The sequence below is a fragment of the Pithys albifrons genome, chromosome 6 (assembly GCF_047495875.1).
Source record: "Pithys albifrons albifrons isolate INPA30051 chromosome 6, PitAlb_v1, whole genome shotgun sequence".
Taxonomy (NCBI): domain Eukaryota; kingdom Metazoa; phylum Chordata; class Aves; order Passeriformes; family Thamnophilidae; genus Pithys; species Pithys albifrons.
Genome location: NC_092463.1, coordinates 48,635,271 through 48,658,150, shown reverse-complemented (window position 1 = coordinate 48,658,150; position 22,880 = coordinate 48,635,271). Strand labels below are relative to the sequence as shown.

At 41.7% G+C, this 22,880-nt stretch overlaps 1 protein-coding gene across 8 annotated transcripts in view; it reads right to left on the bottom strand.

Moving 5' to 3' along the window:
* Nucleotides 1-3,704: 3,704 nt before the first annotated feature.
* BRSK2 (BR serine/threonine kinase 2) overlaps nt 3,705-22,880 on the bottom strand; it is a 320,507-nt gene continuing 301,331 nt past the window's right edge. For 2 of the 8 annotated variants that reach the window (XM_071558783.1, XM_071558787.1), the window contains exons 19-20: nt 18,108-18,155; nt 6,210-6,967 (exon numbers count right to left, since the gene is read on the bottom strand). In XM_071558783.1, coding sequence (XP_071414884.1) covers nt 6,792-6,967; nt 18,108-18,155 — 224 coding nt within the window. In that variant the 3' untranslated portion in view covers nt 6,210-6,791. Of the gene's footprint in view, nt 7,016-18,107; nt 18,156-22,880 lie in introns of all 8 variants that reach the window. The other 6 variants (XM_071558786.1, XM_071558788.1, XM_071558782.1 and 3 more) reach the window with 5 other exon arrangements.

Here is a 22,880-nt window from a genome sequence, read left to right as displayed (position 1 = left end):
CTTGAAGCTGTGTTATCTACTCTGGCTGTGAGAAAGTGATAATAGCTCCTGACAATGGCAAGAGTCAGCTCTGAGCCGGTGGAACAGGAAATCCCATTTCTCAAGCCCTTCAAAGCCTGTCTGGCACAGTTTCTCTCAGCAGCACTCAGTGAGATTACAGTACTAAAAATAACCCACACAATAAGTTATGCATTTAGAAGAAGAAAGGATTCGCCCTCAATGTGGGTTTCCCTTCCACTTGTGGCCTTAAGTATCCCCAGACAGTTGAACTGCTAGAGTTTTGTTCTCCAAATTAAGCAGGAGCTGCAGCTGTTGAAGTGGTTTTAAATAAGATTAGAAGGTACAATAAAGAACTAAGATATTTTCCAGTTTTTAAACACATTTCTCTCTTCCCTCCCTGGTGTTTTCTATAATAAGAGACTCAGAGCTAAATCTCTTCCTTACCAAAACACTGCCCTTCTATCATAAGCTCATATACAATTGGTTGTATACAGCTGGAATAAAGCAAAGGTAGGGGGACCAGTCCTGTAGACTTTCATACAGAACATACTGTCTTGTGGATGTTCTGCTGCAGCATTTAAGACAAGGTCCAAGCCTGTTGGGTTAAATGCTCTGTCTGAATCAGCAGGAAAGAAGGCATACTATGTAACAGTAGTCACAAGATTAGCACTACCTAGAGGCCTTACACAGTTTTGCTGTCTTTACAAAGGCTGTCTCCCTATACCTAACGTGAGCCATTAAAGCTTGGTCATTTGTTATCAGATCACTTTCACAAAAGCAAGCCTGACTACTGAGGAAATTCTCATGCATCGTTTGTAAGGCTTGGACAATTTGCATTAGTGCTGTCCAACACAACTGACTTCTCTCTCAGACCCCAGACAGTACTCTGACATGCGGCAATGAGATTTACCCTCATGACTATGGGCTCAGCTGCTAATTTCATGCATACAAACAATGTATTGCTTATACAGCACATATCAAATACTAGCTCAATTAATAACCGCTCACCTTAAGCACAAATACATTTTTTATGTATGCATCTATCTATGCAGAGTTAACACCCACTTCCACACAGACAAACAGAAAATGCCTATTAGAGTATTACACTTGCCTTGTCTTCAGTTTACACCTGGAAGGTCATATGCTGCACTGTTTTACCCAGAGGAAATAAGATAAATGAACTTTAAACCTAGTAATTTTTTTAGGTAGAGTCCAAGGAGCTGGGCTCTCTAGGAGAACCAGAATGCTGCAGAGCTCAGAATCTCAGCAAATGAGGGGCAGATGTCACAGCATCTCAGCAGCCATCACCTGGTGTTGGATTTGGATGAGGATAATAGCCCCCACCTGGCAGCAGAGAGAATTCAACGACCTCAGTCACAGAGGCATACCCAAATCCCCGGCACATTTACTACTTGCCTTCAGATTTATGCTACATAAGAAGGGTGTTTTGCACATAACAGGTTAAATATAAACTGAATTCACACAGAAGCACGTCCCTCCTATGCACTACAGATGGTAATATAACATCATGTAGCTAGAGATTGTGTTATAACATGGCCAAAGAAGGCGGCAGGATAAACGTGGGCAGGCCGTGAGCATGAGGTCCTTGACTTTGTAAAATCATTATTTCCTTCTTAGAGTTTTTAAATACCATAATTAGCAATACTAGGGATAGTAATTGTTTATGAACATTTCTGAAAACAGAATAGAGAGTGAAATAAAGAAGTAGCATATAGCTGCTGCCACACTGCTGTTAAATCCCACGTCACCTGTATTATACTCCAGCCTAGCACATCCTTTCACTTTCAGAGATGCAAATGATATACAACTAGTTCCCAGTTCTGGGTTTCTCTGGGTTACAGAGACTAAATCCTGCAGCACTTGTGATTCTCCTCATCTTTTCATCTTTGTCAGCTCCTCCACTCCCCTTCAGTTTCAGCAGACCAGTGAATCCCCCAAGGACCTTAAAAACACTGTAGCTATTTTCTAGTTAAGAGTGTATTTTGTATGAATAACATGCACAACATTTAGGTGATTGTACTCCTGTCCCTCTCTGCCTCTCCAGCACAAACACCTTTGGGATCTCCAGCACATCTGTGTCACTCCTACATGCACAAGGGATGCCACCTGCTGTGTGAGCCTTCACTCCCTACCACTGCAGCAGGTACAAACATGAACACCAAGCCCCAGAGACACTGCCTGCCAAAATCACAACTGCCCAGGAAATGGTCTGCCACAGCTCTGAGTCTGGCACCCTGCTGGGTCCTTACTGCAGCACGGATGTCCTTGTGAGGCACTTCCTCTGCCACCTGTCTCAAAAGCTTCAGAGCTTTATCAACATATGCCCTATGCCAACACAGTGCTCCAGATGCTTATGCATATGTCTGTGGAAGATGTCACAGGGCGCAACCATCTTCAAGACACCTCTGAAAGGTGACAGCTACTGCCATGTGCTCCAGCACTCCTGATGCACTCACCCTTTTCCTACCCAAGCACACACCCTCCCTGCACATTACTAGTTATAAGACTGTCCAGTGGGAGAGGCTGCTGCCCACAAACCTGGAAAACAACTCCCTGGGGAGCATTCAGCTGCATCTGGTGGAGATGGGCTACAGCCTCCAGCAGTGGCTACAGCCACAGGTATGAAATGGAGTGGTGACTTCTCCTCTTGCTGACTGTCACAGGGGCTGCAAAGGGACACCACACCATGCCCTGTGGGGTGGCAGCTGCCCAGGGTCTCCCTGCCAGGGCAGAGGCTTTCCAGCCTCACTCACAGCCCTCATGGCAAGGAGCATCCCAGCAGCTGGGGCAGCACCATGAACTTTCCAGAAGGCCTTCTCCTGCCCTTCCTCCCTCGTGGGCAGCACTCTCCCCTCACTGTCTCGGTGGGCAAGAGACCCAGCCAGGCCCAGCCAAAGGAGCTCTGTGGGGTTACACTAGAGGGGGCATGTCCAGAGGTGCCCAGAATGTCTGCAGGGCCAGTGCCAAAGACTTGGTATCAGCCTGGACCCACCACACTCTTCCCAGCTGTGCAGGAAGCACCTGCTTCTCCCAGGCATGCAGCGGCCAGGTCAGAGCCCAGGAGGTAAATTTCCAGGTGCAGTTACAAATCCAGCATAAAGCAACACCCAAAAGCTGAGAGCAAGGTGTGATGAGCCAGCAGCCACACAGATGGACCAACCAACCAGCAACAAAATCCCAGACCCACACAAATCAGGGACGTACCTGATCAGCTTTTTCAAATGTATGTGACTGATTGTTTCAGGCAGGGAGGGTGGAGAAATCCTTCCTATTGCTAAATCTGGAAGCAATGTGAGAAGCTCAGGTTAGAGATAAGAACAATCACCAAGCAGCAACAGGTTTCGGTGCAGTGGTTTCCGTCCAGACCAGACCTAGGGGGGTGTGATTGCGCTGAAATTTGATTAATCTTTCTCAACACATTACTGCAGAAAACCAGGCCTATTTGGTCTTCTGTTTGTGGCATGTCAGGGCTGTGAGGGCAGAGCACGCTGGGCACAGGGCTACGGACCCAGTGCTGCGAGGAGCTGGTGTCAGTTCCACTGCCAGGAGGAGGATGATGCTGCCTTACTCCAACTTCCACCTTCAGCTCCTCCGGTGCAGAAAGCCGTGACATGGTACTTACCGGGTCTGGCACTGGTGGGAAGTTTGTTTTCATGGACATAAACTGGACACTCAACAGTTAGTATCTTTACTGAATGAATTTATTGGTTTTTGAACTAAAGTTGCTCACAGTTATTTAACAAGGGATACATCAGATTTTTTTGTCCATTTTAAACCATTAAATAATGTCAGTTTGTGTCTGTATATGTGTGTGTGCGCGCGTGTGTGTCTTCAAAGTACAAAATAGGAAGGATAACAAGAGGTATTGCTTTCATTTATTCTTATATCTTGTGTAAGTAATCCCCTTCCTGCTTGTACCACATGAGTTTTGCTGATATAGGTATTTTTAAATTACTATTATTATCTTGTATTGAAATCCCAGCCTTTTGTAGAGGTACAATGTAACAGAAGCATCAAAATCTATACACAAGGGAAGAGAAAAGAGGGAAAAGAAGGACGAGGGTGATGGGAGGGGAGCTTGGAGGAGAAGTAGAGAGAGGGCAGAGGCAGGAAAGACAACGAAAGCAAAAGAGACTAATTTACAGCAATGTCATGCAATTAAAACTGCCCCCCTCTCCTGCACCCTTGCCTCCCCCCCTCCCCAGCCATCACCCCCTGGTGTCTGACATGCACACAGCAATACGAGAGAGAAAAGTTTAAGAATAGGGAAAATAAATAAATAAATAAAGCAAAAAAATTAAACTAAATACCTCCCATTTGGGGGAATGGGGAAATGGGGCAGAAGTCAAAGGTCTTTGCCCCAGTTGTGTCTTTAAAAATTCTTTTTAATCTTCAAACCTATGTACAAGTAAAACTGGTCCAAGAAGGGGAAAAATGATTAAAAAAACCAACAACGACAACAACAACAAAAAAGAACTCATCCAACATTATCATTAAAAAAAATAATCTTGCGATACAACATACACCCATAGGAACCCAACGAGCAGCAATCGAAGGTCATAAAAGAGCTGAACACTAATGCTAAGCCTACATTCTTAAAATCTCAGTCAAGAAGTACTTCTCACTGTGTTTTGTCTTCCACGCGTAAAACCACGTTTTTTTGTTTGTTTAACCTTTCAGCTTGGGCCAGAATAAGTTACACTTGGTCACATAACTCTTGAGGAGGAGGAAAAAAGGTGACAATTCTTCTTTCTCAAAGTCACAAAATGAACACTCACAGGATTTCTGTGTCTTTTTTCCCCCTCCTCCCCAAAATAAATAAGAATCAATGTTGCCTCTACACAGTTATTAATAAACAGAAGATATATCTAACAGCTTATTTTTTAAATATATATATATGTATATATAAATAACCAAGACCTAATAACTGAAACACAAAAAAAGGTCCTCATCCACCCAATCCCACCCTCCTCCCCTTCAAAAAAAAAAAAAAAAGAAAACAAAAAACCCAACCCAAACAAAAAACTTTATAAAAATATCTTGCAGTAAATTTTAAAGTTTACAGTAGCTTTGTGATTAAGTCTCCCATTGCCCTGACTCCACCTTGTCTTGCTGTGATGAACTAAGTGCCAGTGATTTTGCACACACACACACACAGGAAAGAAAATCCAATATAAGTCTCTTTTCTTCCTCCTCTTCATCTTCTTTTTTTTCCTTTTTTTTTTCCATTTTTTTTTTAAGAAAAAAACCACCCAAGCCAACAAATGAAACTGGTAACTTAAAGAAATAATAATACTGATATCAATGCAGCACTAGCAACACAACAATTGCCTCTAAATGCAGGGTGTGGTGGAGGATCCAGCTGGTTGAAGAAGGTCCCAGCGCGGTGGCACAGTGGCAGGGAGTTGACAGGTGGGGAGAAAGGTGTTGAAGGAGGAGCAGCAGTAGCAGCAGTGGCAACTGTGCCTGGCGACGGGAGAGACAGTCCTTGGCAGAGTCTTGTCCCTCTTCTTTGCTACCAGAAGTTGCCTTTTCCCTAAGTTTTAATGTTTTGTTTGTATGTGTTTATTCACTGAACCCCCTCTCCCTCCTAAGTTTACTCCTTTCCCCTTCCAGCAGGTTAAAAACCAAAATGATACAGTATAAAAAAACCAATTACTTTGTATATATATATGTATGTATGTATGTATACATAAATATACACACATATATACATGTATATATAAAAAAAGGGACCAAAAGAAAAGGAAAAGGTGGTGGGGAGAAAAAAAGGTAAGAAAATCCCATGATGAAGCTCCCCAATATTGTCTTGGTTCAACGCTTAATTTTGAGTTGCTTCTGGCTGGTTTCTGATGAGAATGCGCTCTGGATTCATGGAACACTGCGCTCCCGCTACACCCGTCTCCTTCCCCACACCCTCCCTCTTCGGGCTGCGTTCACCTGCGTGGACAGAAGTTGCCAAGGGTAAAGATTTCACTCCAACAATTTACAACCTCCTTTGAGCCCAGACTCTGCAATTCCATAACTGAGCAGATCTCTCTTGTGGAGCACCAAAAAAGAAAAAGAGAGGGGGGAAAAAAATACCAGGCGTGCACTGGGGAGGTGTTTGGGGAGAAGTGGGGGAGAAACCCACTTCCTGAAGGGAGAGGGGAGGCTGGGAACCTCAAACAGGACTGGTCCTTGGACAGTCTACATCGGTTGCCTTCCGTCAACAAGTGTCCGCAGAGCACAGAAGGTGAAGCCGTGGCTGACATGTTAACTTTTCGGGATAATTCCTGGTAGCAGAGCGGAAACAAGTGGTGTCGTCAGAAACACAGAGAGAGCATGAACAGAACAAGAAATAAAACAAAAGAAACCAAAAAAAAAAAAAACCCAAAAAATCAGGAAGGAGAAAAAAAGCAAAACATTCAAAAAAAGGGAGGAAAAAAAAACAATTGAAAAAACCACAACCCAAGATCTGTTGAACTGGGTTTGTCATCTGTGCTACCTTTTCTTTTCTTTCTTTTCTTTTCATTCTTTCATTCGTTTGTTTTTGTGTTTGTTTCTGAGATATATATTATATATCATATATAAATATATATATGTATATATATACAGTCATTCCTTCATACAAAATTTGTCTATAGACAGTTTTGTACTGTTGTGGCAAGGTATATACATCCTTCTAGTTTAGAGGCTAGCTTGCTAAGGAATATTCTTTCATTCTTTCTTGCTTTTTTCTTTTTGTTTTGTTTTGTTTTTCTAAGTTATTTAATTTTTTATGTGTTTATTTAAGGTTGGTCTTGTAGGCCGACTGATGAGACCATCTTTGCCTTGTCTTTGCCAGCAGGGTACTTATTGTCTCCTCTAGACCCATAGTCATTAGAACCGGAATCGCTCCGCTTGCTGTTTGCGCTATGCTTGGTTGGCGTGCCGGGGGGATGGCTCACCTGCCCGTTCTTCTCGTCTGAAAAAAGTTGTTTAATTACGTCAAAGAAGTTACTCAATGGGCTGCCTGGGTACACAAAACAGAGGAGACAAAAAAAAGAAAGAAAGAAAGAAAGAAAAAGAAAGAAAGAAAGAAGGAAAAAAAAAAGAGAGGGAAAGAGAGAAAAAGAGGAGAGAAAGAGAGAGAACAAACAAACAAATGAACAATGGGGTTTTTAACGAGAAGAACATGATGAGGAGATCCAGAGCCACGTGCGTGGGGGTATGTGGGGGATGAAGACAATGAGCAGGAAGAGTGTTTAGGATGGGACACCTACAGAAATAAAGAGGCCAGGAGCATAATGCAACTAGAGGGAAGGTCCTAGTTTTTCCTGAGTGGGGAAGTATTGCTGTCTCACCCAGCAGGAGGACACAGTCCATGTGACTGAAATAGTTCAGTCCATTACTTGGAGTCACTTGGCCACTCCACAAGGAAATGAATGTGATGCTGGATACAGGCAAATCCCATCCCACTCCTGCTATAAACATAGGGTATTTGCATGTGCCCACTAACCAATGCTTTGCTTTGCAGCCTTGATAAGCTCTCTGGCTACACCAGGCATTGGCTTTCCTTGCTTGCATTTTATTTTCTTCTGAGTATCTCCTTGCCAACCTGCCATCACTAAGCCTGAAGCACCTTAGTGGTCCAAGGGAAGCAGTGTTTGAAAAATGAGCTACTGCTGAGATGAGTGTTGCCATCTGCATCTGTGGTCTGTGGTTGTACTCACAGGCTTCTAAGCAACTTCAGATCTCCCTACAAAGGCACCTGGAAATGAAGATTCTGAAGTTATTGTGGAAGCAGGCTATTATGTATCTAACTACTTTTGGGACCTAGCAGGGTCAGGAACTATTACCTCACTGTCCTGAATTTATGTTCTCTCTATAACACAGCTTCCATGATGCTGACATGCACTCCAGTGCAGTTAGGAGCCATAGAGGGGCTTAGGGTTGTGTGTGAGTAGAACAGGCATCTCCTTAAGCCAGCCTCTAGATCAGGTTTCAACATTAACAAGGGTTGGCCACTGGGCACATGAATACAAACTCTCATGCCATTTGGACCTTCAGGCAACAGGGTTATATGCTGTTAATCTAGTTCTGTGTCAGAACACGCATGGAAGGCTAGACCTAAGGAACAGCTTTGGCGTGCTACCAAGGGAAAAGGGACCAGCCACTACTTGAAAGGTAACCTTTTCAAGGAATTTCTAGTCCCTTTTAATTTTCTTGGGTTGGTGGATTAAATCCTTATCAAACATAGGAAGGGTCACACCAAACTCTTCAAACATGGATATTAAAGGTGTTTTTAATCTAATAAACACCCCGGAGGTTCTGCCTGTTCATGACCATAAAAAACCTGTGGTAGTTTTCTCAATATTGGGACTGTTTGCTCTGTTGTTCAATCAAATTCAAATAATTTACATCTCCACCTCCCAGAAGGAAACAGGCTCCTTGCATCTGCCTTCCAACATGCTGGCATGCTGTGAAGAGTGTTGGAACCTTTCCTCTCCTATGATGGGAACATTCAGTCAGGAGCAAAGGGCTTCTTCATAGCAGAGACTCCCACATATCCATAGTTGGTGGACAGTGGTGGCTTGGTAATATTACGTTCCCTTTCACTTCCATTACAAACATAGGGAACCCATTAACTACAGCAGGAAAGTACTTTCTGTGCGTGGTAATTCATCAGAAGAGGTTGCTGAGTGCTTTCTTATTCTTTAATGGAAAATGCTAGACAGACATCAATTGTTCTAACACAAAGAAAGAGGAAATACATAATATTTGTGCTTTGCAAAACTGAAAGGGGTTACTCTTTTTTTTTTTCCTGCCCTGTGCTAACCAGGTAGTTGCTAATTTCCTCTACATGTTGACAGGCATTGAGAAAAATCAAATGGCTGGCAAATACAGTGAAGGATCTTAGCCATATTAATCTAATTCATTCCTTGTCTTCTGCTACTTGCTGCTTTGTGGTTAACTTTCTGCTTGCCTTGGTTCTGTCTGTCATTCAGTTACACTAATGTCACAAGAACCTGTCTGTGAGTTTCTGCAAGGGCATCACTCACTCAACTGACTGACGCCTTAGCTAAGGATGCAAACAAACAGCCAGGCAAAGCATGCATCTTAATTTCTGGCTAAGTGGAGAAGGGCTATCAAACTCTCAGTCACTTTGGGGCCAGACCTCCATGAGCTCCACATGTTTCAGTCCACATGCATGTAATGCTTTGGAAAGGGGATATCTGCTCCATATCTAAGACTTCTATTTCAGAGACTTCCCTAAACCGCCCTAAAACCATTTTAGGTTTGTGAGCTCATGCTCTGTGCAGACCCATTTCTATATACTCAGAGTAATTTCTACTTCTCTCAGATGGATATAATTTTTTAATGAAAGGAAAAAAAGGGAAAGCAAACACTCAGCCTTGAATGCAGGAATGTGGGCAGATCTGGTTCTTAGGTGGCTTTGGACCCCTCATCTTCATAAGCAAATGGAGTCAGCATAGAGAATGAAAAAGAGCACTGAAAAAAATGCTGGAGAGGAATAGACTGCTAGGTTGGGAGAAAAGAGTAGGGCAATACCTCTAGTTATTCATCGGAGCAGTTTATTCAACATGCTTAGAGAGAAAGATGAGGGCAGAGTAAGCAGGGCTCTGCAGGAATTGGGGAAGTTTCTGTTTTCATGTAGACGGGAACTGTGACAAAAGTGTAATTTGCAAGAATGGAGCAATAGAACACTTTAGAAATTATGTCTCTTGTATTTGCTGAGTCCTGATACAGGATTTTCAGTCATCTTACTAAAATATGCAGCCCCTGTTTCATCCACCCTTTCTCCTCCCCATGCCCTGCCAGCTTTCAAGTGTCTGGAGATTTATTGCAGCAGAAGTATTTAACAGTCTGCTTTTCTTTGCCTGTATTACTACTGAATTCCTTACAATCAGCATTTTCAGTTAAAATTTTAATGCGGGGTTACGAAATCCTTAGGGATATTTAAAGAAATAAAATAGGCCAATTCACTAATCCTTTCTTTCCTTTGCCCTTCGTACTTGTAATTAAATAGTAGGTAATAATGCTCTCCTAACCTGGAAGTCAAGAAAGAACTCATCCTGCACCAAGCAATACAGACAATCACTGCATTGATGTCTATGTGACAGGTTGTCAGCCCACTCTTGGGTTGGTCTACAAAAGGAGTCCTCATGTTTTTCTCTGGAGATACAAAGTAGGGGCCAGCTATGCTGGAAGCATGAAAATGGTGTGTGGTGTCGCTTCACTTAGTTCTTTGGGGTTATACATCCAGTAAAACAAGACTTGAAAATGCAGGTGATGGTGGATTAGGTTAGCTTTTTCAGCAATCTTCCACTCCTAACATTCAGTGCAAAATGTGTCATAGGGCCTTAAGTCCATCTGGGGCCTCAAAATGGCTGCCTTTCTTATTTCAGAAGGTGAGATGACCTCCCATTTCATCTGCACAGGGATGAAGGTTTGGGTCCCTGATTCTTCAGAACATCCCTGGTGTTTTGTGCATCTGTAACTAAGGTCTTCTTTTCCCTTGAGAACAAATGTTCATCAACACAGAGCAAAGAAGGCATGAAGGGTAGTAAGGGTAAGAAACTGTGAGAAGGATCAGAGGCAGGAGGGGAGGTTCACAGCATTAGGTTCATGTCTGTTAGGAGGAGATGGATATGTGCATTTCTGAGTTAGACCAAGGAACTGTATGCTGCAAGATGGGGAAGGGGGATGGGTTTGAAAACAAGCACTGAAGCTTATGAAAGGGTCATGTATTTAAGGGATGCTTAGAGAAATATATTTATGGAGAAGGCACTGGTTTGTAACACCTGTGTGCAGCACTGTCATGGCCAAATATCATGAAAGAAGCCAAAACTGTGAATGCGTTTGAATACAACAAGCGCTAAAAGGAAGAAACAGAGCTAGAGACAGACACAAAAATGTAAAAGGCAGCTGGGCAGGTGTTTTGCATCAACACTCACAGTCCTCAGTATTTCATCTACTGTTCTTAGGAAGTCTGTCTGACATTGACCTAGCCCCAGTGGGGTCAGCGGTTTGAGAAGCCAAGTGGAAGTGGAGCACCCAGGAAAGAGAATACAGACAAAATGAGGTGAATCACTCCAGGCACTGGAAGTGACACCAGGAAAGGATGCACCTTGCAAAGACCCTGCTCTGACCTTATAAAGATCCTCAGAGTCTTCCACAGAACATAACAAGAGATGGTGAACAAGCGGCTTCAGGATAAGCCTGAAGGCCTCAGTTAGATTAGAGCCTGCTGTTTTGCAACATTTTAAGACAGTCAGATAAGGACTTGGTCCTCTTTACACTGAAGCAAATAGCAACATTCCCATTGACTTAAGAAAGCAAACCCTGGGGCACTTCCTTCTCTTGTGAAACCATCTCTCTCAAGTCTATGTATTTTTAATGCACTAATCCTTGTAGAGATGAACACAAAGTTGCACAAAACAAATATGCCATCTGTGGGATTATCCTCTGTCTTTCCTTTCTGTATAGCCTGAGAAATTTTGGGGTTTTGCATATTTAGCTTGGGCTTTGGGAGAAAGTGAATCAGAAAACACAGATCTCCACTGGGAATAGAGACAACTTTTGTCAAACTGACTTCCCCTATTCCATCCCTTGTTGCTTTCACATCCCTCCTGACTGTCTTCTGCCTGCCTCTGCTGCTGAGGTTTTCTTCCTATACTCATTCTTACTCTTGCCCCTTGTCTTTTTCATCCCTAGCTTGCTCTGTGTTTTGATAGCAGTAGTGTTTTGATAGTTTTGATTCAGTGAATCATGTAAAAAAAATTCAACTTCCTTTCACATAAAACATTAAAACAGTCTTTTAATGGGCGATAATCCATTTAATTTCAAACCCATTTTGCTACTCTGACAGAGTTCTAGCCTTCTTTGTTAAGACTAGATAATTTTGCCTTTTCGCTTGGTTTCTGTTGGCAGAGTCCCTTCTGCCTTCAAAAACAAACAACTTAAAATACAGAACCTACTCCAAAAGGATAAGCAGTGAAAGGGAAGACAGGAAGATAAAGTGGCCTGTTCCTTTTTGGTTAGTTATAGTATCATGTAGGAGTCTCCCTCCACACTGAAGAGCCTGTAGTCTAGGCTCTGTACAAATACAAATCAGAGAGATGCCTCAGAGAGCTCATAAACGACTGAGACAGCCCACAAAACAACTCCAGTTCCTCAGCAGGATACCTGAATTGCAACTGGGAAAGGTGACTCACTTTCCAGAGTCCTTGGACTCTGCCAGTAAAAAAGCCAACTGAAAACAGTGTTTGCAGGAAGAAACTCCTGGTAGGAACTACTCAGATTATCACACAGCATTGGCACAGGTGTCCATGCTACCAGCAGGTGGGAACTTCCAATTGCTCCACACTCGTGCAGATCTGAACAACCAACCTGACATTTAAATGCTCTATAACCCATCCTTGTTCTTACTCTCCTAATACACCCTATGTCCCCTGCAGGAGGGTGGCCTAATATTTGTGACTAGGCAGAAGCATCTAGATGGCCATTCTGCCTCTATCTTGCACATTTTTTTTCTCTCTCTCATGAACACACAGAGAAGCTAGATCCTGTTCAGCCTTTCCTGTCACAGACAATTACTACTGAGACAGTAGCTCTTGGGTAATGAGTTAGTGAATGTTGAACACAGGCAGGAAAGCCCCAAAGAGATGAGGCCTATTTCCTTCCTGCTACCTTCTGCAGAGTTAAGGCATGAGTAATGAATCAGAAACCAAATGTGTCTGTTACTGATGAAAAGCTCTGGCCAATCAAGCACCACCACATAACATTCAAAAAAGGAGACATGATGATGGAGAGGAAGGAATTATACATTTGTTTGGACAGCTGGTGGCACTGAAAGAACAGGCAAGGATAGTGGTGGGATGAAGAGATACCAGATTCTGTTGTGGAATCATACCGGTCTGAAAAATTGGATAGTAAAGGACTAAGCCCAAGAATTCTTTACATCTATGTGTCTTTTAACAAAGATCTGCCTGCACAAGTGTGTGCTGAGAGGGGAAGCTAACAACCCACACTCATAAAGACACAGCAAATGATAGTATTGTTGCTACTCATTCTCTTAGAGACTTCTGCTCCATTATTCCAATCTTTTTTGTCTATAAGAGTGGCAAAAATGTATTGGCACTTCGTAATGTGATTTTGGTCTTCTCTGCCAGATGAATGTTCATGTATTATGTTATCAGTTTTAAGTTATCTGACCTGTTCCTAAGGAGAAAGATGACCTGTGTATGCTGGTGAAATGTTGCTTTCTCATTTCCATCAAATCAATCACTTCAATATATGGTTTAATCTTCTGAGAAGGTCATCTCAAAATTAGCTCAGAACAGCAGCTTAGTAGAGCAAGGATTTCCACATAGTATCCTGAAACACTGGCTATTATAAATAAAGTACTGTGATCTTAATTCAGAATGATATTATCTGTTTCCTGTGTTAGGTATTACTACAAAGAAAGAGGAAAAGATCTTGTATTGGACAGTAAAAATCTCACCATAGCTGTCAAAACAGGGTCTGACATGAACCAAATACTTCAAATAGTCTGGATTCCTTTTTAGTGCCAAGTTGCCTTTTTTGGGGCTACCTTCTTCTACAGTGCAAAAACATGAGGCATGAATTGGAAAAGAAATGTCTCCCAAACACAACACTAGACTGAAGACATACAACTACAGTGCGCAGGGAGACAGCCATTCATCTGGATAGCAAAGGATACTGGCAGAATGAGCAAGGATAACTGGGAAATCTGGCTGGAACTCTTTAGAACATCTGACTTATTGCAATCCACCCATTATGAATGAATATGTGATCTTTCAGATGGGTCTTCTTCTTTTTGTGTCTTCATAGTGTGACAGTGGTGAGAAGAGCCTTTCAGCTGGGAGAGCACTGTATGGTTTTTTTTCTGTAGGTTTCACCACCATCATTTCTGCCATCAGTTACAACTTTTTGAATGCAAATCACCAACCTCTTCTAGCTACTTTGTGAGAAGCAGGATTACTCTAATTAATGCCAATGTGGATCAGAATCAATTCAAGGAGCACCAAGTCCGGATACTTGCTGCTGCTACTAATAGTAACAGTCTCTAAATTAGCATTTACAAAGCTATAGGCTTTGCAACACAGACATGATGTAACCACTTTAAAACTATATAATGCTTCCTAAGTTCTCAAGTAGCTTGGGATGGTATTGACACGAGCTTGTGTCTGTATGAATCAAGCTGTGATTTAGAGGAGCCATGAAGAGAAACCTTTACTGCAGTGCAGTTGCTCTGTGTGCACTGAGGGGGATGGGCCATAGGCAACAAGATCAGATGGCTCTAAATAGGAAGCTATGTCAAATCCTAAACATGGGAAGCAAGAGATTGGAGCAAGATACACTGGAGAGATACTAAAGGCAAGTGGATTTGCTTTGCTTCTGCTTTAATCAGATCATTTTGGTGACAGCCACTGGTATATACAAAGATCCAAAAAGCTTTTTGTTTAACTCTAGTGCCAGGAATCAAGGTTTTGAAGCAGCAACACAAAATAAATATTTCAAAATAAATACAAAGTCTTCTTCCCAGCCTGCACAGGATTATGGGTCTAAGATTCTCAAGGAACATATGATTGTGCAGTGCCCAACACAACAGATTGATTTGACTGGAGCTGCACTAGTTATAGGTACTAAACTTTTCCTCCTCTTATCACACCCACTTTCCATGAAAGTGCTACTGATGTAACTGAAGACTTTCCTGAGAGTCATGAGAGATGGAAAACAACAAGCAAAGATTGCCTTACTTGGAAAAAAATTCATCCTTAGATAGTTACAATGGAGACTGGAAAGCTTACAGACTCCCTGGGGTATCTCAGAAGGTAAAGTGGAGGATAAGGCAGGCTTTTCAGAGCAGCACCCAGCACCTTGGCAAAGCATACTTACTAAGGACTCCAAAAAACTAGGAATGGCTAGGAAGGGGAGCTATTAAAGACTAAGCACTAGCTTTATGATGGAATCAACCACTCAAAGAAATACGCAGCTCACTATGTAAATGACTTAAAGTTTGTGAAGACAGACTCTTTTCTGAACAAGGACTACTGAAATGGCACTGTGGGCTTCTGTGTGATGTATACCAATGGCTCCAAATCCAGTGTGTTCAATCTACAATCAATGAAACTTGCTTTCTAATTCCTAGTTTTGTGGCCAAAGCTGGAGGGCTTTCCAGTTTATGTATTATGTTGATCTTTATTTTTAAATGCAAAGACTCTGCAGAATCTATTAGAACCTTAATTATACAACCTATTTTTCAGCAGGATAGACATAAATACCTGATTAGATGGTAGTAAACAGTTCTCTCAATCCTGCTTCAAAAGAAACAGAATCAAACTTGTTTCTTTAAAGCTGTGCTGATTTTATAAGGCTTAATGGCAGCACATAAAGTGGTAAAGCTCATTTGTCACTAAACTGATTTGGCTCTTAATACACCCATGGAATAGATCAGCTAAGGTATCACTCTGTAGGCATTTTTCAGTAACAGCTGCATTTTATATGTAAAGATTTTAATTTTTACAAAGTGAATTTAATCTTACAAACAGACTTCACGGAAACCAGTTTAGTCTTTCTGACAATAGCAATGCCTATTCCCCTGTTGAGATGGGTGGAAACATTAAAAAAAAAATTCCACCCCAATGTGCATTTCAACTTTATTATGATCCAAATTACTTTATTCTATTGGGAAATACTAAGAGTTGGCAGCAGTTTCCTTGTTTGCACAGGTAGGGTTGATACAGCAGCTGTTACATCATTTGGGTATTGGCAGCTCCTATGATACACCTTGGCTGTTCCAACATTAACCTGTTTTCCATTGCCAATGGCTGTATGCAAAATCTTTTCTCAGATTGAAGACCACTGCTAGCAGAAGACGAGATAACATTTAAAGGACTAAACAAATTTGCCTTGCTGATTACAACATTCAGTGGTTTATAGTGGGTGAAAAGATATTCCTCATTCCCACCAGAGCTTTCATAAGGCTGAGCCAGGCATAAAGCATCTGATTAGGTCTTCCTGCTCCAGTGATAACTCTTTTTGCAAAAATGACCTCCTGTGTTCACTCTCAGAATATAGAACAATGAGGAGGTCAAAACCCCCACAGAATATAGTTTTATAGTTTTTCTTGCACTATTTGCTATTACTAGATGAATATTGTGTCAACTTCATGGGGGCTTCTGATCCTCAGAATCACGAAGGACAGGTTGCCAAAAATAGGCTAAATGCTTGCATCATTCCCTTTCACTCCTCTGCCTAAATCCTGGGTGAGTTCTCCTGCACATGGAACAGGTCTTCACTCATCTGGGAGGGTGGAATTCAGCATGGTGCAGTCACCACTGCTTATGCTGTTTGTAAGAACACCAACAGGAATGTGATTTAAAGGAAGCAGTTCCATTAAACCCCTATAAGCCAACCTTTCTCTTTTTAATCTCTCTCTCTGTGTTGTGTCTGTGCCACTGCTGCCACCAAGTAGTTTCCCTGCTGACCTTCACCTTGTCTTTGTCCCTTGCTGGATTGCTGCTGACACCATGGCAGCTGGAGGGCCTGTATGAACTGTGAGTGAGCAGTGACACTCTCTGTATAGAGGATGAAGAGTAGTGGCTGGTTATCTCTATAGCCCAATCAACTTGCAAGCAATCAGCAGAACCAGCATTTTAGTATTTTTGTATGATGTTAATGCCAGATTCAGACACAAAACAAGGTGTTGAGGAAGAAGAGGGATTTGTTGTCTGATGTCTTCAAGAAGCTGAAGGTTTGCCTACAACTTAGATGAGTCTTCATGAGGAGATCAGAAAAGTCAAATAAGAAATCAAACGAGCTCCTTTCAGAGCAAAGGAAAAATTTCCACCAGCAAAGCTGCAACTTAAGGGAAAGAGATCATCTGAAATACAGGAAATGGGCCAAATTCTGCCTCAGTCATACATGAATAAACCTAGTATTATCTTCACCATGACAACTTCCCTTTGTGGTTACAGACTCCACAACAACTCCAGAACAACTTTCTTCAGTTTATGAAGAGGTGGCATGGCAGTCACAGGTCCAGCTGGAGAGCAGTAGTAGCTCAGTGATCATTTTCTCAACATTTTGTTTTCCCTTTCACAGAGATATTCGAATTCAACCTTGATACCACAGTGGAAATCTAAAGAGAACAGTGTTCTCATACAGAAACTTTCTGTAAAAGATATAACTAATAAGACAAAAACTTCTCTCGTAGTATTTGGGTATTTCCACTATTGTATCTGGAGAAGTGAGTAGGGCATAGGTAATAAAAGAAAGAACACAGTTCATGTGTGGAAAGAGAGGAGCAAAGACTAGGGGCAAGTTAACCACAATTCACATAACCTCAAGCAAGCAAGCTGAGCTGCAAGTTTTGCAGGAAGCTTTTTTTCTTATTTCTAGAGAAATTTCAAATCTTCAGTAGGTTCACTACTCCTCCAGCTAGAGACATAACATCCTTCCCCAAGACCAGACTGGGACTATAACAATTTACACTAGCTAAGTGTCTGACAGATAATATGCAGTGTGGATTATGGAGGATTTGAAAGGGTCATATTGCAAGGATATCTGGGGAAGAAGGAGGGGGATGTAAAATAGAATTAAATAATATTGCATTCCTGTCTTAATAAATAGCAGGAAATCAAGGGAGACAGCAGCTAGCAGAGCAGCATTCAGCTTCACTGCAGAGAAGGGACTGAAGAATCATCAATCAACAGCAGTGAGTAAAGAAAAAAGCTAAAAACACAGGAAAGGAAAAGAAAATCACTAGCCTAGGTTACAGTGAGAGAGGGAATCTCAAGTGCAACACCACACATTTGTGCTATGAAGGGGAAAGCTGTGGTGGAGCCTATGCATCTGTGCATGGATGGGGAGGAACAGAAAAAGGAGTATATGCTTGTGTCCTCCAGGTGAGTGAAAAACATAGTGGGCTGTTACAGGGTGGGCAGTCTTGAAAAGAGCGTGGGAGAGCAGGGATAGGGAAAGGGAAGAGGTGGAGGGGACGGGACGGCGCAATTATTATGTTGCTCAGCAGGGGCTGGGAAAGGTGAAAAGGCAGAAGGGAAGGAAGTTCTTACCACATTTGGAAAGTCTGCCAGTCATCAACTCCATACAGTTAGTGGTGTCTGGATCATAGAACGGAAAGAGGAGGGAGGGAGGAAAAACATAAAAAAAAGGTTTCCATACCTCTGTGCATAAAGTAGTAACTTAGCACATTATTACCTGAAGCAGGAAACATACACATCTTGGTCTTTACACAACCCAGGCCAAATTCTGCCACCCTCTACATGCCAGTGTAAATTCAGCCCTGTGACTGAGATGTGGATGCCGCTTCAGTGCCGCTGCCTCCACTCACCCCTTTATCATTACCTACAGTACCTAGGTACTTATGAGATATGGGAAATATTCTGCCACCACACTAGCAAACTAAAAGCCTTGAATAGTTTCACCTGGCTTTGCAAGTTAGCCTGCAACAGGCAGGAAATGCTCAACCAGCTGATACAGCTATACCAACAGTCTGGAGAGAGGGAAGAAATACAGCACTGTGCTATTTCACATGGAATGAGGCTACCTGTACAGCTCAAAAACATCTTTTAGACCCCAAAGGATCATACTGAAATTCCAACCTAATGCTGTCTCTTTTATTCAAGTGTAGTCTCTTATTCCTCTTGCTTTCAAATTCATCAAAAGCAGTAGAAGTACTTTCAGAAAGGGTGGCAGAATCTGGCCTGCAGACACTACTGTCCACTTTGTGTATAGCTCCCATTGCCATAGCCTCTGGGTGCTTCCTACTGAGGTGTGATAAGCAGAAGGAGCTCTACATGTCAGCTTTAGAACAGAAAGGACCAGCCCAGCTGGACACTTCCAGGTGGAATCTGCTGGCAAGGACTGCCTTGCATTTGGGATCTAAATCATTGCATTTGTGGAGCACTCACTGTTGAGCAAGTGGCTACCAGTTAAAGCACTCAGTTCAGTCTCAGATCAATTCTTGCCTGGGCTCTTGATCAACACTTGGATATTCAAGAAATAGCCTTCTTGGAAACAAGTGCAGATATGCTGAAAATCCATAACTGCCAGGAAGCTTTAACTACTCCCTATCTGCTATAAAGTCCACAGGACAGAGGGAAAGATAATTTCTCAGCATTCCTCTCCTTAAATATTGAGCAATTTTGTAATTTCATAAGAGGGGGAAGGGGTGCTGGATATCCTTGTGTAAGCTGAACTCATGCTAGAAGAGCATGGATTCTTTTCTGATACAGCCTGGCCTGTGCTGCATATATCATCTAGGACAGTATGGAGCGGAGAGGGCAGGTATTTGGTCCATTGACATTGGTCAAAGCATCAAAGCAGCTGTTATATGCTCTCTATCCCCAAAGCTAAAGTTGGGCTGGCAGAGGTCAATGGGAGATGATACACATGGAAGTTCTCTTAGAAAGGTACAAGATTGAAAGGGGAAAAAGGATGAAGACGAAGGGGAAGAAAGCATCCAAGAACTGGAACAATGTATCACATGTGTCCCAGAGGCCAGAAGTTTGAAATTCTTTGGCTAGTCTGCAAGGTGAAGGCAGACTAAGCTCTCAAAATACATTTCTCCCTGAAGATGTGTAGCAGATTTGAGAAGCGCCTACAGTTGCTGATTGAGTCAGTGACTAGAAGGCACACTCACAGGTTAGTATCCCTTTTTTTTAAGAATGTGAAGAAGTTTGTTGTCTTATGCCTTTTAGTGGTTCCTGTCCAGCCCCCTTGGAGTCAACTACATCTTGCTGTAATGCACTGTGATGCAGATCTATAGTGGTAGAGCTCAGCATTCAGCCAATCATTAGCAGAACTTGGCTTTGAAAGAGCACATAAGATCAAAGAAAATCTAAATTTACAGCCAAAAGACTACTTTTGAATCTACCCTCCAACACCTGAAATTTTCTCCTCAAGTGTATCCAGACTGTGTGGTCACATTGTAATTAGCAGCTTAGAAACAAAAAAGATAGTATTCAGATAATAGGTAAAAATTGTGGCTGGTTACTAAGATTCCCCTGAAATTGGTATTTTCGTTTTGTTCTTAATTTTAACAGATCAAAAAGTAATCATGTCTCCGTAAGTTAATACTGTCTTTTTTAATACTGTCTTTTGCAGTCAGCGTAGCTCTCCTCAGTATTTAAACCTAATTGTGTAACAGGTCTACATACATTCATTGTGTGATTAGAACACAAATTGACAGATCTACACAGGAAAAAACAATTGTAACAGAGGCTTTTTGACAGCATAACATCTTGGGCTCTGTAGCCCATTTTGTTCCTTAAAAAGTAAATTTGTGTGGAATGGTATTAGTTTTGATGAATAGGGAATTTTTTTTTAAAAATAGGAGACCATGGAAAAATCAAAGGCACACTAATGAAACCTCTTAGCTTGTCTTCCTTAAAACTGTTACGCACAACTGTAATTTGCATTCTCTATATTTACATGGCTAATCCCAGAAACTGCACAGGAATTAATTTTTGCTTGTGATGTCTTTCCAGGACCTGATCAGACTTTTTCCCCCAGCATGAGCACATCAGGAAAAGTAGCTCACACCACAACACTTAAAAGACTAACAGTGTTAATATGCTTTCAGCTTCTCTTTTATATTAATTATTTTAATACGTCTTTCATTTCCATCATATTGTAACATTTGCTTTAGTAAATACTCTATATGATAAAGTATTCCATCATTTTAAAGTAGAATTTTCATTCTAATTAGAAAGCCTTAGATTCTTGGCTTCTGCTTCTGCTCAGGGATACTAATCCACAATCCAGTGACTGTGGGATCCAGGTGTGATGTGAAATGAATAAAGCCAGGATCCAAAGGCTTTTAACTGTCTGAGAAGCGCTGATGGGTCATGTAACTGCATTTTTAATGTGTCCTGTTTAATTTTTTTATTGAAACATAGTGGCAGTGTCAGATCTCAATCCTTCTGAAGATAAGGCAATTCCTTATTTCACAGAAATTGCTGACAGTCACTAACATTTAGAATTTGACCAAGACTCTCTCATAAATGACATCCAGTTCAGTTCATTAATAGATGCCAAATGTTTTGGTTAAAACAACACCTTCCTTCTAAAGGCCAAACAAGCTCTGAATCCATTAAAAATTGCTAGTGCTCTGTTGAATTTTATTGCATAATTTTCTTAATTATTTAATTTCTGCATTTCCATTCTACATAAATTTCGCAATGAAGGTGCCTAGTTCGTGATGCTTCTGATATCTCCGAGTCTGAGACTTGTCCCAGCCAGGAAATCTCACCCAAACAGCTTGTCCTCTGAGAACTCTAAATCCAGAGCTAGTCCCAGAATGCACTGAGCAGCTCCTGCCAGATGCTCACAGTCCCAAATAAACACTTCCATTAAGGGAGATGATGTCAAGGGAGTCACCAGCTCCTCTGGTTCAAGGCAGTTATCACTCAGATTGAAATTCCCCAGTGTTTGTGTGCTTATTTGAAATTCTCTGTTCCCCTATCAAAACTCTGGAGAGCCTGGACTTTTTTTCTACATGCTTTATTTCAGAACTACCAGTATCTATTTCAGATAATTTTAATGAAGACTCTTTAGTGATAATACTGAAGCTGTTTAGCAAAAAAACAATGTTCTGCCAAGCCAATAGGTATTAGAGGACACCTTTTGTAGGTGGGAACCATGATAGCAAGATGAAGTAATTACTCCAGATACTACAAGAGTGGTAAGATATAAAGGGTCACAAAAGATTGAAGGAAATAAGAGAAACCTGGGACCTGGATGAGCCCCAGAGAAACTGACTTGCAATCCAGTTTCAAACTGGCATTTGCAGAGTCCTTGCTTTGAGTTTGCAGCTGGAAATTTCCCCTTGCAAAGCACTTCATTTGCTCCTTATTCCCTTTTCCATCTTGACGATAAAATCCTTTGGAAACTGAAAGTTTCTTACTAATTTTTTTTGTAGCAATTTAGCTTACAGCTCTTGTGAGCCATAAAATACCCAGAAATCACAGATCAGTGCTCTATCAAAAATTTGCACTGCCATGTTTTGAAGCTAGATATGGTCTCTAAACATTTGTTCATGCTGATGAAAGGCACTTCCAGCAGTAACACTGAGATGCTCTGAACTTTGAGATGTCAGTGGTTAAATTCTGATATGAAGTCAATAAATACAATAAGGAAACAGAAAACCTACAAGAAGTTATAAAGGTGATTTCAGTATTGCTGCTTGCCCAGAACATGGGAAAATGGGAAAAAATAAGAATATGCAGCACTCTGCATTTAAAACCAAAGCTCAAAGAAACAATAAAATATTAGGGAAATAAAAATTGATACCCTGTGAATGATGACAGATGCATTTTGCATGTCGCTATTCACCAGCTGTTACTATTACTCTTCTGTGCAAAGGCATCAGAGAAAAACAGATTATGATTTAATGGAAAGAGTGTCGGGCTGAAACAAAGAGATACCTTTTATCCTAGCAAAGGGCAGTCTGCCCAGGGATTACTTTAGTAGACAATCTCAGTATAAGGCTCCTGGATGGAGCCATACGTGGATGAGAGATGAGGCCGACTGCTTTCACAGACAGTGAGACTCACTCTCACTCTTGAAAGGGACTGTCCTTTCATGGTCTCACTGGGCTTAATGGCTTTTGATACCAGTAAGAAGTACACATGGACAACTATTCTGGTCCAGATCAAAGGCCAAAACCATCTAGTGCTCTGTCTCCATCAGCAGCCACAAAGACACACAGAAGTGTTAACAGCAGGCCAAGAAAAGAGAACATTTCCTAACACTGCCTCGCTCACCACTGTCAGGTCAGGGATTTCCTGAGCCTGATAGAGTTTCTGTTTAGCAATCCCTTAAAG